The sequence below is a fragment of the Scyliorhinus torazame genome, chromosome 21, assembly GCF_047496885.1.
Source record: "Scyliorhinus torazame isolate Kashiwa2021f chromosome 21, sScyTor2.1, whole genome shotgun sequence".
In the NCBI taxonomy this organism is placed as follows: domain Eukaryota; kingdom Metazoa; phylum Chordata; class Chondrichthyes; order Carcharhiniformes; family Scyliorhinidae; genus Scyliorhinus; species Scyliorhinus torazame.
The window spans coordinates 62,575,858-62,591,603 of record NC_092727.1 but is presented as its reverse complement, the minus strand read 5'-3'; the positions used below and the strand labels follow the sequence as shown (position 1 = coordinate 62,591,603).

At 47.6% G+C, this 15,746-nt stretch overlaps 1 protein-coding gene across 2 annotated transcripts in view; it reads left to right on the top strand.

Annotated features, from left to right (window-relative positions):
* The window catches only part of endou (endonuclease, polyU-specific), a 106,613-nt gene extending 91,130 nt beyond the window's left edge, over positions 1 to 15,483 (top strand). For both annotated transcript variants that reach the window (XM_072486877.1, XM_072486875.1), the window contains exons 8-9: positions 9,540 to 9,682; positions 15,310 to 15,483. In XM_072486877.1, the coding sequence (XP_072342978.1) occupies positions 9,540 to 9,682; positions 15,310 to 15,424 (258 nt within the window). In that variant the 3' untranslated portion in view covers positions 15,425 to 15,483. The remainder of the gene's footprint in view (positions 1 to 9,539; positions 9,683 to 15,309) is intronic.
* The last annotated feature ends 263 nt before the right edge of the window (positions 15,484 to 15,746 follow it).

Here is a 15,746-nt window from a genome sequence, read left to right as displayed (position 1 = left end):
ATGGGGCCTCGTAAAGTGGACCAATTAACATTTTATACCGGAGACAGCCTCGTTGGGTTGAGCATCGAGAAGGTCAGCCAGTTCCCGCTCACTACCACACTTGGAAACTTTAACATTAAATCACGCCCTAAGTGTTGCCTTTGCTATTCTTTTACAACACCCTGGGTGTGTGCACGGTCAACTCCAGCCCACAGACCCTGGAGTCCCAACGTAAGTGAATAAATCAATAATTTGTTCCCTGAGATCTTTGACCCCTGACTGCCCCAATGACTTACAGGCTGCAGATTGCAAGTAAACAAAATGTTTAAACTGTTTATTTATAACAGGAAAATAGATAATCATGTCATGACAACAATATAACAATGGTCTGCTGATCTAATTATTCCCCTAACTCTGTCCAACCTTCCACCCAGACACACAGATGACGGACACATGGTGGGGGTAGGGAAGATCAAAATAACTGGGATTAAACTGGGAATGAGAGATGTGTATCTTCACTGCTGAGTGATGTGTTGGGTGCTCTGGATCCGTGGAACACATACAGGCCACCAACACTTAAAATAGTGCAACACTATTTCATTAAGTCAGAAACTGTTGAACATACTTTCACTGTGGGTTAACACGATGTTAGATTAAACTAAAGACCTATGCCTGTCCTAACCAGTCTATGCACTCAGCACATGGTGAAGATCTGTGCTGTAAACTCTGTCCTTCTCGGAGGCTGCATCCCGAATGAGCGGGAACTCTGATGCCCCCTGTCTTTATAGTGAGTGTGCTCTAACTGGTGGTTGGCTGCGGTGTTGTGTGTGTTGATTGGTCCCGCTGTGTGTCCATCAGTGTGTGTGTATCAGCACCATGATATACTGGTGTATATTATGACATTGAGGTTGTGATCTTGGTTGACGACAATCTTCTCAGGACACAAAGTGTTGAAAAACATTGGTTGGTTCAAACTTTTTCGTATCTGCTTTAAATTAGCTGTAAGGCTTGCTCTGTAGCTACCTTCATCTCCTCTGGCTTGGGCTTTCACTGAGAAGGTTCCCCCCAGGTCTGTGTAATTCCAACTTGCATCCACGAGTTAAACTATTGAATCAAAGTGAAGTTCTCAACATGAGAGTTACAAATGGATTTTCAAACACCCAATCTGCCAGCAGGTGGTGCTGGTCTGGATCCTCCTGCAGATTAACCTGAACTTTCAGGAAGAATCTAATAGGGGAGAGAGAATTCAGAGCTCTTGGTTCACGGTTGCCTGATTAGAATAGACTACTTGCCAACAGCTTCCAGGGTGTGCAGAAAGAGGAAGGTATTTTGTCAGAAGTTATCAGAGGAGAGAGATCTGCTTCAGCATTTCAATCAGAATTTACTTTCACAGGCTGGTTTAAGCATTTAAATCGGCAAGCTGAAGAGCTGATAGAGGAAAAGTGTTTTAAACCTGCTTCTTGCCTTGGGTTTCACAGAACTGAAACTTAAACTCTGCAAAATGGAGCTTGCCTGTGTTTCCAGAACATTCTGAAGGGTTCTCCCAATCAAAATCAAGGATTGGATAATACCCAAAATTCCAGAAGATCTGTTTGGCTGCTAGCCAGATCCATCAAATATGTTGTCACATGGTCACGCCACATAGCTCACCGCACCAAGGGGAGACCTGGGGCAATTTAAATGATAGCTTAGACTAGGAGCTTAGACTAGGGGTGTTTCAGGTTAAAGCTAAAACCTGCAGATTTGAAAGAGCCAGCAAGACACAAAATAAAAAGGGAAATGGGGGGTCAGGCAAGGTTTTAAAAGAGGTTCCTTACAATTCACAAATGAGTCACAGCATGCAAATGGACCAGCACTGTGCCCATGTGAATTGAGGGCAATTCTCATTCCCTCTGGCGTCTGATTCACTGGAGAGCCTGACAGGCTGGAATTACACTCCACTTACCACAGACTCTCATCCCAACCAAGAAGATGGTTCTATGAAGACCTGCACCATGCTTCATGGAGAGTAGGCTGGACAGAATGATGGACACTGGGGAGGAGAGAAGGGACACCCTCTTCCCCAGGGTGGGGCGATGACTGTTGGCAGAGGCAGTCAGTGCTGCCAGCCTGACCAGGAACCCAGTGCCAAAAAAAGGTGAATGACAGCTGAGGTGAGTCACCACATCGATTCCCTCTGCATCACACCTGTCCCTCACTCCTCACATCAACCTCCAATTCCCAAGAAAGCAAACACACCCCACCTCTTGCATCTTCCTCACATCCCACCCTGCACCAAACCCAACATATATATTGTCCTTTATGTCCAGTTGCCTTGCTCATATATGCCATAAGCTGCAGACTCCCAAAGAACTCACCTCTCAACATCTTACTATGTCCTTTCTGTGTTCCCTAGGACAAGGTGGGCCATTACAGGCACCGGTGCCAAATAGAACCTGGTACCATGATGCATTGAAGCACAGTGCCAAACACTGTGCTACCATGCCGCCCGAGGAAGGGGGTTCCATTTGGGAGGGTGGGGAGGCAACCTGAGCAGCAGAGCTGCCGGCGGACAGGCCTCTTACTTAGCAAATCAAGAGAGTGTCCTGTGTGCCCTGGAGCACAGGTTGGATGACCTGCCCTACCAGCCTGGCTCCATGTCATGTTCTTCCTGTACACTCTCTTCATCCGATGAGGCCTGGCATTCTTCCCCCTGCATGCCCCCCCCCCCCCCCCCTCTGCTGCAGGGTGCAGTAGGTCAGTACATGTTAGAGACACTCATGGGGCTATATTGAAGTGCTCCTCCAAGTCCAGGTATCGGAACCACATCTTGAGGATGCTAATGTATCTCTCAACGATACTCTTGGTTGCTGCATGGCCATCATTATAATGGGTCTCCACGTCAGTCTGGGGCTTCCGGACAGGTGTCATTAGCCATGACCTCAGTGGGTAACCCAGATGTGACCTCACCAGTGTCCTGCACAACTGAAGCATAACCTCCCTACATTTGTATTCAATTCCTCTCTGAATAGAAGATACCATTCTATTGGGCGGCATGGTAGCACAGTGGTTAGCACTGTTGCTTCACTGTGCCAGGGTCCCATGTTCGATTCCCGGCTTGGGTCACTGTCTGCACGTTCTCCCCGTGTCTGTGTGGATTTGCTCTGGGTGCTCCGGTTTCTTCCCACAAGTCCCGAAAGACGTGCTTGCTAGGTGAATTTGACATTCTGAATTCTACCTCTGTGTACCCGAACAGGAGCAACTAGGGGATTTTCACAGTAACTTCATTGCAGTGTTAATGTAAGCCTACTTGTGACAATAATAAAGATTATTTTAATAATAACCTTTTGTCACCCAAGAGTCAGTACCTTCCCCGAGGGAATGCCTCGAAGGTGCCGGGAACCTCAGAGTGCACCAGGATATATGCGTTGCGTGCATGCTGCTCGGGTATTAGGCACAGGCGTGCAAATGTGCATGATGTGCACACTCCAACTGCACATTCAGGGAATGAAACCCTTTCCTGTGGTTGATGAACACCTCCTGATGAACCGGTGAACGGAGAGGTCCATGCGGGCCATCGATCGCCCCCTGGACCTGGGCCGCTTGACCCCTGGAAAAGCCCAGTGGCATAAAACTTCAGGGCAACCGTCACCTTGACAGCCAACGGGAGTGGGTGTCTTCCTCAAAACTGCTGCGGTGCAAGAGGTACCGCCACCTTGCACAGATGGCACGCTGTCTTCATGGTTAACCAAGTCTTCGGCGTCGCAGGCAGTCTGGCAGCTCCTCGAAGGAAATGTGCCGATGACATATGCCTTGATGCAGCGTCTCCTTCGCACGTCCTCCTTAGCCTGTCAAACAGCCATCACTTGAGCATCACCGGCTGGGCCCTGCTCTTCTGGGGCAGGGTCCTCTTGTGCAGGATCCTCTATGAGCAGGACTGCTCTTCCAGCCTCCGTCCATCTACATTGGCAGCTGCGGTCAGGTAGATAGTAAACGTTCCTGGCTCTACTCCAAAATTCATTCTCTGCAGGGGAGACAAGAGAAAAAATGTTAGCAAGATGAGTATTCCCTTGCCCGCCCATCCAAAGCCACCAGATTACATGGACATCCCGAATTGTACTTCAGCATCTCAGTACCACCCTCAACATGCCCCGTCCAAACCCCACCCCTCCCAACCAGCCCCCTCAATATGTTGTCATCCACACTGCACCCCTACCCCATCAGCGAGTGCCACCGGGCCTGTGATGTGGGGAGCCTCTATCCTCACCACCCATCCCTTTCATCAGGGGTACCAGTGACTGCCACAACCCAGATCAGCGTTTAGTGTTGGCTCTGATCGATTGGAAAACATTACTTAAAGGGATGTCTGTGGATAGGCAATGGAAAACACTCAAGGACCACATGGGGGAACTGCAACAATTATTTATTCCTGTCTGGCACATAAGTAAAATGGGGAAGTTGGTCAATCCATGGCTTACAAGGGAAATTAGCAATAGTATTAGATCCAAAGTAGAAACATACAAATTGACCAAGAAAAACAACAGACGTGGGAATTGGGAGTAGTTTAGAATTTAGTAGTTTGCATCAGTATTCACAAAAGAGAAGGAATTGGTGGATGTTGAGTCTGGAGAAGGGTGTGGAGATAGCCTGGGTCACATTGAGATCCAAAAAGACGAGGTGTTGGGCGTCTTGAAAAATATTAAGATAGATAAGTCCCCAGGGCCTGATGGGATATACCCCAGAATACTGAAGGAGGCTAGAGAGAAAACTGCTAAGGCCTTGACAGAAATCTTTGGATCGTCACTGTCTTCAGGTGATGTCCCGGAGGACTGGAGAATAGCCAATGTTGTTCCTTTGTTTAAGAAGGGTAGCAAGGATAATCCAGGGAACTACAGGCCGGTGAGCCTTACATCAGTGGTAGGGAAATTACTGGAGAGAATTATTCGAGACAGGATCTACTCCCATTTGGAAGCAAATGGACGTATTAGTGAGAGGCAGCATGGTTTTGTGAATGGGAGGTCGTGTCTCACTAACTTGATAGAGTTTTTCGAAGAGGTCACAAAGATGATTGATGCAGGTAGGGCAGTGGGTGTTGTCTATACGAACTTCAGTAATGCCTTTGACAAGGTCCCTCATGGCAAACTGGTACAAAAGGTGAAGTCACACAGGATCAGGGGTGAGCTGGCAAGATGGATACAGAACTGGCTAGGTCATAGAGGGCAGAGAGTAGCAATGGAAGGATATTTTTCTGATTGGAGGGTTGTGACTAGTGGTGTTCCGCAGGGATCAGTGCTGGGACCTTTGCTGTTTGTAGTATATATAAATGATTTGGAGGAAAATGTCTGATTAGTAAGTTTGCAGACGACACAAAGGTTGGTGGAATTGTGGATAGCGATGAGGACTGTCAGACAGCAGGATTTAGATCGTTTGGAGACTTGGGCGGAGAGATGGCAGATGGAGTTTAATCCGGACAAATGTGAGGTAATACAGGTAGGGAATATACAGTGAATGGTAGAACCTTCAAGAGTATTGACAGTCAGAGAGATCTAGGTGTACAGGTCCACAGGTCACTGAAAGGGGCAACACAGGTGGAGAAGGTAGTCAAGAAGGCATACGCCATGCTTGCCTTCATTGGCCAGGACGTGGAGTATAAGAATTGGCAAGTCATGTTGCAGCTGTATAGAGCCTTAGTTAGGCCACACTTGGAGTATAGTGTTCAATTCTGGTCGCCACACTACCAGAAGGATGTGGATGCTTTAGAGAGGGTGCAGAAGAGATTTACCAGGATGTTAACTGGTATGGAGGGCATTAGCTATGGGGAGTGGTTGAATAAACTCAGTTTGTTCTCACTGGAATGACGGAAGTCAAGGGGCGACCTGATAAAGGTCTACAAAATTATGAGGGGCATAGACAGAGTGAATAGTCAGAGGCTTTTCCCCAGGGTAGAGGGGTCAATTACTAGGGGGCATAGGTTTAAGGTGCTAGGGGCAAGGTTTAGAGGAGATGCATGAGGCAAGTCTTTCACACAGAGGGTAGTGGGTGCCTGGAACTCGCTGCCGGAGGAGGTGGTCGAAGCAGGGACGATAGTGACATTTAAGGGGCATCTTGACAAATACATGAATAGGATGGGAATAGAGGGATACGGACCCAGGAAGTGTAGAAGATTTTAGTTTAGACGGGCAGCATGGTCGGCGCAGGCTTGGAGGGCCGAAGGGCCTATTCCTGTGCTGTACTTTTCTTTGTTCTTTGTTCTATTCAGCAAAGACAGAGCAAGGGATTGATTAAGAAGGGGAAAATAGAGTACGAGAGTAATCTTGCAGGGAACATAAAATTGACTGTAAAATTTTCTATAGATATGTGAAGAGAAAAAGATCGGTGAAGACAAATGTCTTGTCCATTACAGTCTGAAACAGGGGAATTTATAATGGGAAACAAAAAATGGCTGAGCAACTAAATGGTTCTGTCTTCACAAATGAGGGCACAAATCAGATACCAGAAATGTTGGGGAACACAGGGTTCAGTGACAGGGAGGAACTGAAGAAGATCAATATTAGTAGAGAAATGATGTAGAGAAATTGATGGGATTGAAGGCTGGATAATTCCCCAGGGCCTTATAATCTACATGCCAAAGTACTTAAGGAAGTGTCTCTAGAAATAGTGGATGCCTTGGTGGTCATTTTCCAGGATTATATCGAATCTGGAACAGTTTTCCGATAGATTTGGATTTGTTTTATTATCACGTGTACCAAGGTGCAGTGAAAAGTATTGTTCACTGTACAGTCCAGCCAGATCGTTCCACACATGAAAAGAAAACATAGGACATACATAAATACACAATGTAAATACATAGGCAAAGGCAATGAGTGAGCATAGGGAGCGCAGCTTAGTAGAGAAAATGTGTGAAGGGCAGTTCAGCCTCCCAGGGGGTCAGTGTGAGCCTCCCAGGGGATCAGTGTGAGCCTCCCAGGGGGTCAGTGTGAGCCTCCCAGGGGGTCAGTGTGAGCCTCCCAGGGGGTCAGTGTGAGCCTCCCAGGGCGTCAGTGTGGGCCTCCCAGGGGGTCAGTGTGGGCCTCCCAGGGGGTCAGTGTGAGCCTCCCAGGGGGTCAGTGTGAGCCTCCCAGGGGGTCAGTGTGAGCCTCCCAGGGGGCCAGTGTGAGCCTCCCAGGGGGTCAGTGTGAGCCTCCCAGGGGGTCAGTGTGGGCCTCCCAGGGGGTCAGTGTGGGCCTCCCAAGGGGTCAGTGTGGGCCTCCCAGGGGGTCAGTGTGGGCCTCCCAAGGGGTCAGTGTGGGCCTCCCAGGGGGTCAGTGTGAGCCTCCCAGGGGGCCAGTGTGAGCCTCCCAGGGGGTCAGTGTGAGCCTCCCAGGGGGTCAGTGTGAGCCTCCCAGGGGGTCAGTGTGAGCCTCCCAGGGGGTCAGTGTGAGCCTCCCAGGGGGCCAGTGTGAGCCTCCCAGGGGGTCAGTGTGAGCCTCCCAGGGGGTCAGTGTGAGCCTCCCAGGGGGTCAGTGTGAGCCTCCCAGGGGGTTCAGTTCAGTTTCCGGTCAATGGTAACCCCGGGATGTTGATAGTGGGCGATTCAGCGATGGTAATGCCTTTTATTATGACACCCTGGGCTGGTGCACAGTCAATTCCAGCCCCATTTGTCCCAGAGTCACAACACAAATGAATTAACCAATAATTCTGAGCAAAATACCCACAGATTTTCCCCCTTGGCTGCCCAATAGTTAGTCACCAGGTTTGTAAGTATAAACACAATTACTGTTTATTTGTAAGAAGAACAATAATGAAATATACAGCAAATACAAATGGTTAACTATTACCTAATTCCTAATCCCCACTTTAACCTGCCCCCAACCTCTACACACACACTAGACAGACAAACACGGAGGGGTGGGAAGGGGTAAAAATCCCAAGTAAAAGGCAAAAGAGTCTTTGCTTCAGATGGGGGTTTTCAGCACACCTTCCTTCACAGCAAGCTTGCAGGTTTACGTTTCAGTTTGAAACCTGTAATGGTCTTCTCTGTAGATTGGTTAATTCAGGTTCCCTGTAGTTTCAAGAATGCAGTACTCACAGCTTTTCTTGAGCGAGTCAGCAGGGACAAGTTTTTGTTTTGCAGCCTGCAATGGTTTTCCTCCAAGTTCAGAAACACAGTGCTCACAGCAGCTGTTCTGGAGAGAGCCTTGGTACTGCCAAAATCAAATCTGACTGAAACCTTGGGACTCCGAAAAGCATTCCAGTGGGACAGGATCCAATCACTGCCTGTTACCAGCCAAAGCACAGCCTTTTGGGCTAATTCATTGGCCACAAGCCGATCAAGCAAACCGAGTCCCAACCCATTCTCACTTTCTGGTGCTGACAAATCTGCAGCTCTTGTTTAAATCACCCCAGACTAGCAGAATGTTCTCTCCTGCAACGTCTGAATTCTTCTGCTTGCCTTAAAGACACATGACCATTAATCACCCATGGATCAAAAATAATAACAGCAAAATAAAAGAAGGGGGAATCAAGGAATAAACAGGAAGGACCATTAAGCATTGAATCTCAAGGACAAGGGATAGATCAGCTATTGTTGGAAATTGGCAAGTACATACGAACATATGAAATAGAAGCCAGTCAGCCACTCCACCATTGAGTAAGATTCTGGCTTGTTTGATTGTAACCTCAACCCCACATTCCTTCCTAACCCCAATAACCTTTCACCCCTTTGTTAATCAATAATCTAGCCAGCTCTATCTGAAAAATATGCTGTTCCACTGCTATGCTGTTGTTGTCCCCTTTTACTGGTGTTCATGATGTGTATCATTTTTTTCAACAATGCTCAAGTTCTGTAATACCAACCATCTCTCTCAGAAGATTGTTAGTGTTTGCATTCTCTTCCTCAGAGAGAGTAGTGAAAGCTGAGTCAAGCCTGAGTTAGAGACACTTTTGATTCAGGAGGGAGTCAAGGGTTATGGGGGCCCACAGAAAAATGGAGTTAACGCCTCAGGTATATCAGCCATGATCTAATGAATGGCAGAGTAAGCTTGATTTAGCAAATGGCCAACTTCTGCCCCGAATTCATATGACCCCCTTCTCTTCTCATTGAAGACTCTGGGGATAGAGTGCACCGTTGCACTTGATGGGGAACAATATCAGGGACAATACGTTTTGTGCCGAATACCAGCAATAATTCAGGAGCTAATTCCCCTTTTAATAGGCGGATGGCCTTGTGACAGGATGGCACAGTGGCTCAGTGGTTAGCATTGCTGCCTCAGAGCCAGGTACCTGGATTCAATTCCAAACTTGGATGACTGTTGGTGTGGGGTTTGCACTTCCCCCACCGTGTCTGCGTGGGTTTCCATCGGATGCTCCGGTTTCCTCCCACATCCAATGATCAATGTGTTGGCTTAAGGGAATAAGGCGGGGCAGTGGGTCTAGGTAGGGTGCTCTTTCGGAGGGTCGGTGTAGACTTGATGGGCCAAATGGCCTCCTTCTGCACTGTAGGGATTCTATGATTACTAGCCATGACTGGAAGACATTGTACAGAAGTTGATATTGGAGTTGTTCTTTTCCAATGGGTTCAATGATTTTTCCTGTCTTCACAGTGGATTAACTATCCAGATGTCCTGGCGATGCAGTTTAACTGGAACGGATACTTCAAGCAAGTGGGCTCAGAATTCATCGGCTCCAGTCCCGAGTTTGATTTTGCCATTTTTACTCTTTGCTTCATTGCAAAGCCGGACTCTCCGTAAGTGTTAATCAATTCCTGGTCAGAAATTTGAATAATGACAGATATTTTCAATCAGTATAATTGAAAACACACCAGGTCAAGGAAGATCTAATTAGTGTTCAAAAGCATACAGCGTTTTGAACTGGGATGTACTGGATCATAGCCCTAACTTCTAGGCTCCATTGTGTTTGATTTAGGGGTACCCGAAAAATGCACTGGGGAATCCCTCTCCGAACTTCCCAGGTAAACATTTGCACAGTAATTGTCCAGAAATGCTATCTTCCCCTGGACAATTGCCCTGCACTGGGAACCATCCAAGAAAGATTTAAATTGCTAATTTGAATGGTTCACAACAGTTACTCTGAAAGACTTAGAAAAACTAAAACCCTTTCCTCACTTCCCCCCTAAATCTTCTGCCCATTATCTTAAAGCTCTGCCCTCTGGTCATTGATCCCTCCACTAAGGGGAAAGATTTCTTCCCGTCTACTCTATCTCTGCCCCTCATAATTTTATACATCTCAATCGTGTTCCCCTCAGTCTCCTCTGCTCCAAGGAAAGCAGCCCTGGCCTATCCACTCTCTCTTCATAACTAAAACTCTCCAGCCCAGGCAATATCCTGGTGGATCTCCAATTAGATTGTTTTTCCAATTAGAACAAACAGTGCAGAAGGAGGCCAGTCGGCCCATCGAGTCTGCACCGACCCACTTAAGCCCTCACTTCCACCCTATCCCCGCAACCCAATAACCCCATCTAACCTTTTTGGTCACGAAGGGCAATTTATCATGTCCAATCCACCTAACCTGCACGTCTTTGGACTGTGGGAGGAAACCGGAGCACCCGGAGGAAACCCACACAGACACGGGGAGAACATGCGGACTCCGCCCAGACAGTGACCCAGCGGGGAATCGAACCTGGGACCCCGGAGCTGTGAAGCAACAGTGCTATCCACCTGTGCTACCGTGCTACCCATCTCCTCTGCACCCTTTCCAGTGCTATTGCATCCCTCCCATAATGTGGATTTCAGAACTGCACACAATACTCCAGCTGTGGCCTAACCAACGTTTTATAGTTCCATCATAACCTCCCTGCTCTGCACTCTATGCCCCAGCTAATAAAGGCAAGGCATACTATATGCCTTCTTAAACATTGTATCCACCTGCTCTGCTACCTTAATGGACCGATGTACATGCACACCAAGGTCCCTCTGATCCTCGGTGCTTCCTACTGTTTATCCTGTATTCCCTTGCCTTGCTTGTCCTTCCCAAGTGCACCACCTCACACTTATCTGGATTGAATTCAATTTGCCACTGATTAGCCCATCTGTCCAGCCCATCTATATACTCTTCAAATCTATCCTCCTCGCTATTTACCACCCCACCATAGAATAATAGAATCCCAACAGTGCAGAAGGAGGCCATTCAGCCCATCAAGTCTGCACTGACGCTTTGAATGGGCACTCTACCCATATGCACTCCCCCATCCACCCTGCCCTATTCCATAACCTAACCTGCACAACCCTGGACACGAACGGGCAATGTAGCATCGTCAATCCACCGAGCCCACGCATCTATGGACTGGACCAATTTTTGTTTTATCTGTGCACCTACTGATCAACTCGCCGACATTCATGTCTAAATAATTTATATGAACCACTAACAGCAATGGGCCCAACACTTTTCCCTGCAGGACCCCACTGGAGGGGTGGCACGGTAGCACAGTGGTTAGCACTGCTGCCTCACAGTGCCAGGGTCCCAGGTTCAATTCCGGCCTTCGGTGACTGTCTGTGTGAAGTTTGTACATTCTCGCCATGTCTGTGTGGGTTTCCTCCGGGTGTTCCGTTTCCTCCCACAGTCCAAAGATGCACAGGGTAGGTGGATCGGCCCTGTTAAATTGACCCTTAGTGACCAGAGATGTGAAGGTTAGATTATTGGGTTGCAGGGATAGGGTGGGATCTGGATCAGTGCAGACTCCTAGAATCATAGAATTTACAGTGCAGAAGGCAATTTGTCCCATTGAGTCTGCTCTATCCCTTGAAAAGAGCAACCCACTCAAGCCCATGCCTCCACCCTATCTCCGTAACCCAGGTACCCAACCTAACTTTGTTTTGGACACTAAGGGGCAATTTATCATGGCCAATCCACGTAACCTGCAAATCTTTGGACTGTGGGAGGAAACCGGAGCACCCGGAGGAAACCCACGCAGACATGGTGAGAAAGTGCAAAAACTCCACACAGACAGTAACCCAGGCCGGAATTGAACCCAGGAACCTGGAGTTATGAGGCAGCAGTGCTAACCACTGTGCCACCGTGCCGCCCATACTTGATGGGCCTAATGGCCTCCTCCTGCACTGTAGAGATGACAGGATTCTGTGATACAGGCTTCCAGTCAGAAAAACATCAATCGAACAACACCCTCTGCTTTCTGTCCCTCAGCCAATTTTGGATCCAATTTGCCAAATTGCCTTGTATCCCATGTGCTCTTACCCTCGCTATCAGTCTCCCATGTGGGACCTTATCAAAAGCCTTGCTTGAAGTACAAGTAGACTATGTCAAATGCATTTCCCATATCTACACTCCTGGCTACCTCTTCTAAAAATTCAATCACATTGGTCAGACATGAACTCCCCTTAACAAAACCACGTTGATTGTTCTTGATTAATCCCTGCCTCTCCATATGCAGATTAATTCTATCTCTCAGAATTGCTTCCACTAGTTTTCCCATCGCTGAGGTTAGACTGACTGGCCTGTAGTTTCCTGGTTTATCCCTTCCTCCCTACTTGAATAACGGTACCACATTGGCTACCCTCCAGTCCTCCGGCACATCTCCTGTGGCCAGCGAGGAATTAAAAATTATTACAGTAAGAAGTCTTACAACACCAGGTTAAAGTCCAACAGGTTTGTTTCGATATCACTAGCTCTTGGAGCACTGCTCCTTCCTCAGGTGAATGAAGAGGTATGTTCCAGAAACATATATATAGACAAATTCAAAGATGCCAGACAATGCTTGGAATGCGAGCATTAGCAGGTGATGAAATATTTACAGATCCAGAGATGGGGTAACCCCAGGTTAAAGAGGTGTGAATTGTGTCAAGCCAGGACAGTTGGTAGGATTTCGCAGGCCAGATGGTGGGGGATGAATGTAATGCGACATGAATCCCAGGTCCCGGTTGAGGCCGCACTCGCGTATGCGGAACTTGGCTATAAGTTTCTGCTCAGCAATTCTGCGTTGTCGCGCGTCCTGAAGGCCGCCTTGGAGAACGCTAACCCGTAGATCAGAGGCTAAATGCCTTTGACTGCTGAAGTGTTCCCCGACTGGAATGGAACATTCCTGCCTGGTGATTGTCGCGCGATGTCCGTTCATTCGTTGTCGCAGTGTCTGCCTGATCTCGCCAATGTACCACGCTTCGGGACATCAAGCATGGTACATTGGCGAGACCATGCAGATGCTGCGATAACGAATGAACGGACATCACGCGACAATCACCAGGCAGGAATGTTCCCTTCCAGTCGGGGAACACTTCAGCAGTCAAGGGCATTCAGCCTCTGATCTCCGGGTAAGCGTTCTCCAAGGCGGCCTTCAGGACCCGCGACAACGCAGAATCGCCGAGCAGAAACTTATAGCCAAGTTCCGCACACATGAGTGTGGCCTCAACCGGGACCTGGGATTCATGTCGCATTACATTCATCCCCCACCATCTGGCCTGCGAAATCCTACCAACTGTCCTGGCTTGGTACAATTCACACCTCTTTAACCTGGGGTTACCCCATCTCTGGATCTGTAAAGATTTAATCACCTGCTAATGCTCGCATTCCTAGCATTGTTTGGCATCTTTGAATTTGTCTATATATGTGTTTCTGGAACAGACCTCTTCATTCACCTGAGGAAGGAGCAGCCCTCCGAAAGCTAGTGACATCGAAACAAACCTGTTGGACTTTAACCTGGTGTTGTAAGACTTCGTACTGTCCTTAGCCAATGCTGCACATTCCTCGATATGCATAGTTCCCTGGATTTGTTGGTCCCACTCTTTTTGTTGGTTTGAACACGTTGGCCTTGCACTCTCCCTATTTCCTTCTTGAATGCGTCCCACTGTTCTGTCACAGGTTTATTACCTAAAAGTGTCTGCCCCCTGTCCACTCTGGCCAAATCATAGCTGCTCTTCTTAAAATTGGCCTTCCCCCAGTTTAGAACTTTGTTCTCAGGCCCATTGTTGTCCTTTTCCATAACAATCTTGAATCTGATGGAGTTATAATCACTGTCTGCAAAATGCTCCCCCACTGATACTTAACCACTCGCCCGGCTTCGTTAGGACCTTCTACATACTGGCTTGAAAAGTTCCACTGGATGCATTTGAAGAATTCACTTCCTCTAAACCTTTTACACGCTGACTACCCCAGTTAATATTGGGGAAGTTGCAATCCCGCACTATCCCTACCCTATTACTTATATACTTCTCTGAAATTTGCCTTCATATCTGCTCTTCTATATCTCTCGGACTGTTAGGTGGCCTAGAAAACACTCCCAGCAATATGATTGCACCTTATTGGTTTTAAGTTCTCCCCATTTGGCTTCAGTTGAAGTGCCGTCTAAGATGTCACCCCTCCTTACAGCCGCAATTGATTCCCAGATCATAATTGCAACATCCTCTCCTCTTTTCCCTCCTTGCCTATCTTGCCTGAAGTCGTGTATCCTGGAATACTGAGCTGCCAATCCCGCCTCTCTCTCAACCATGTCTCAGTGACAGCAATTACATCATACCCCCATGTTTTAATTTGGGCCCTCAACTCATCTGTCTTGATCGTCAGACTCTTTGTATTAAAATAAATAGCATTCAGTATTACCAAACTCCTTTGTGACTCAACTGGTCTAGAAATTCTATGCCTTCCGGACTCACTCGGTGTCTCTTCTCATTTTGGCTGTGCATCTATCCCTGCTGAACCTTCTCTCACAATCCCAGTCCCTGACAAGTTAGTTTAAACTCGCCCCAACAGCACTAGAAAACCTTCCTGCAAGGACACTGGTCCTATTTCGGTTCAAGTGCAAACCGTACTTTTATAAGGAGCAATAAAATACAACACCTCCAACATCAATTTGCCTTTATATCGCACCTTTAATGTAGAAAAAAACTCCCAATGCCAGTCACAGTGATGCAATCAAACTGGGGCAGAATGGCAAACCAAAGAATGAGATACTGATTGGTTCACTGAGTTTAGGGCCCAGCCTGCTGAATGGTCATTGGTGTGGAGTGAAAAGGGTGGTAGATACAAATTAGAGATAAGCAAACGCAAGTGTAGGGGTGGAAGAGGTTATGGAGTGGGACAAGTAGACAGAGGCCGAGGAAGAGACAGGTGGGGCTACAGTGGGATTTACAAGAATGATCATTTTAAACTGGAGGCATTATTGGATAAGAGGTCATTGTAAGTCAAGGGTAATTTTGGTGGGTCTTGGTGTGGAATAGCAGAGCTTTTGGTGGGCTGAGGTTTATGGAGTGTGGGCAATCAATTGGTCTACCCGCATTATCAATCTCAAAAGTCTATCACATTGAAGGTGCTCAGCCTATCAAAGTGGCTGAGCTAGGTGATCTTCAGTTGCCTAGGTGATGATATCAGAATTCAACAACATTTGTGTCTTCTGCTGCTTCCGGACAGGTGTACGGTGAGGCTTGGCGGTAACACCATGAAAATTCAGACCTACACCTGGACCAAGTCCACGTATGGAAACGGCAAGAAATATGTAGCATCGGCTTTCCCACTGACTCCGTGACAGGAGAATAATTTTGTCAATGCAATCTGATATAAAATAAAGGCGATTGCTCTGCAACATCTCGGTTTCATTGCCTAGATTTGATTAGATTCTGAGAATGGATTATATCAGACTCAACCACAAATGCCCCAGCTAACTCAATGGTACCCATTCCACTGCCCACTCTATGGTACCCATTCCACTGCCCACTCTATGGTACCCATTCCACTGCCCACTCTATGGTACCCATTCCACTGCCCACTCTATGGTACCCATTCCACTGCCCACTCTATGGTACCCATTCCACTGCCCACTCTATGGTACCCATTCCACTGCCCACTCT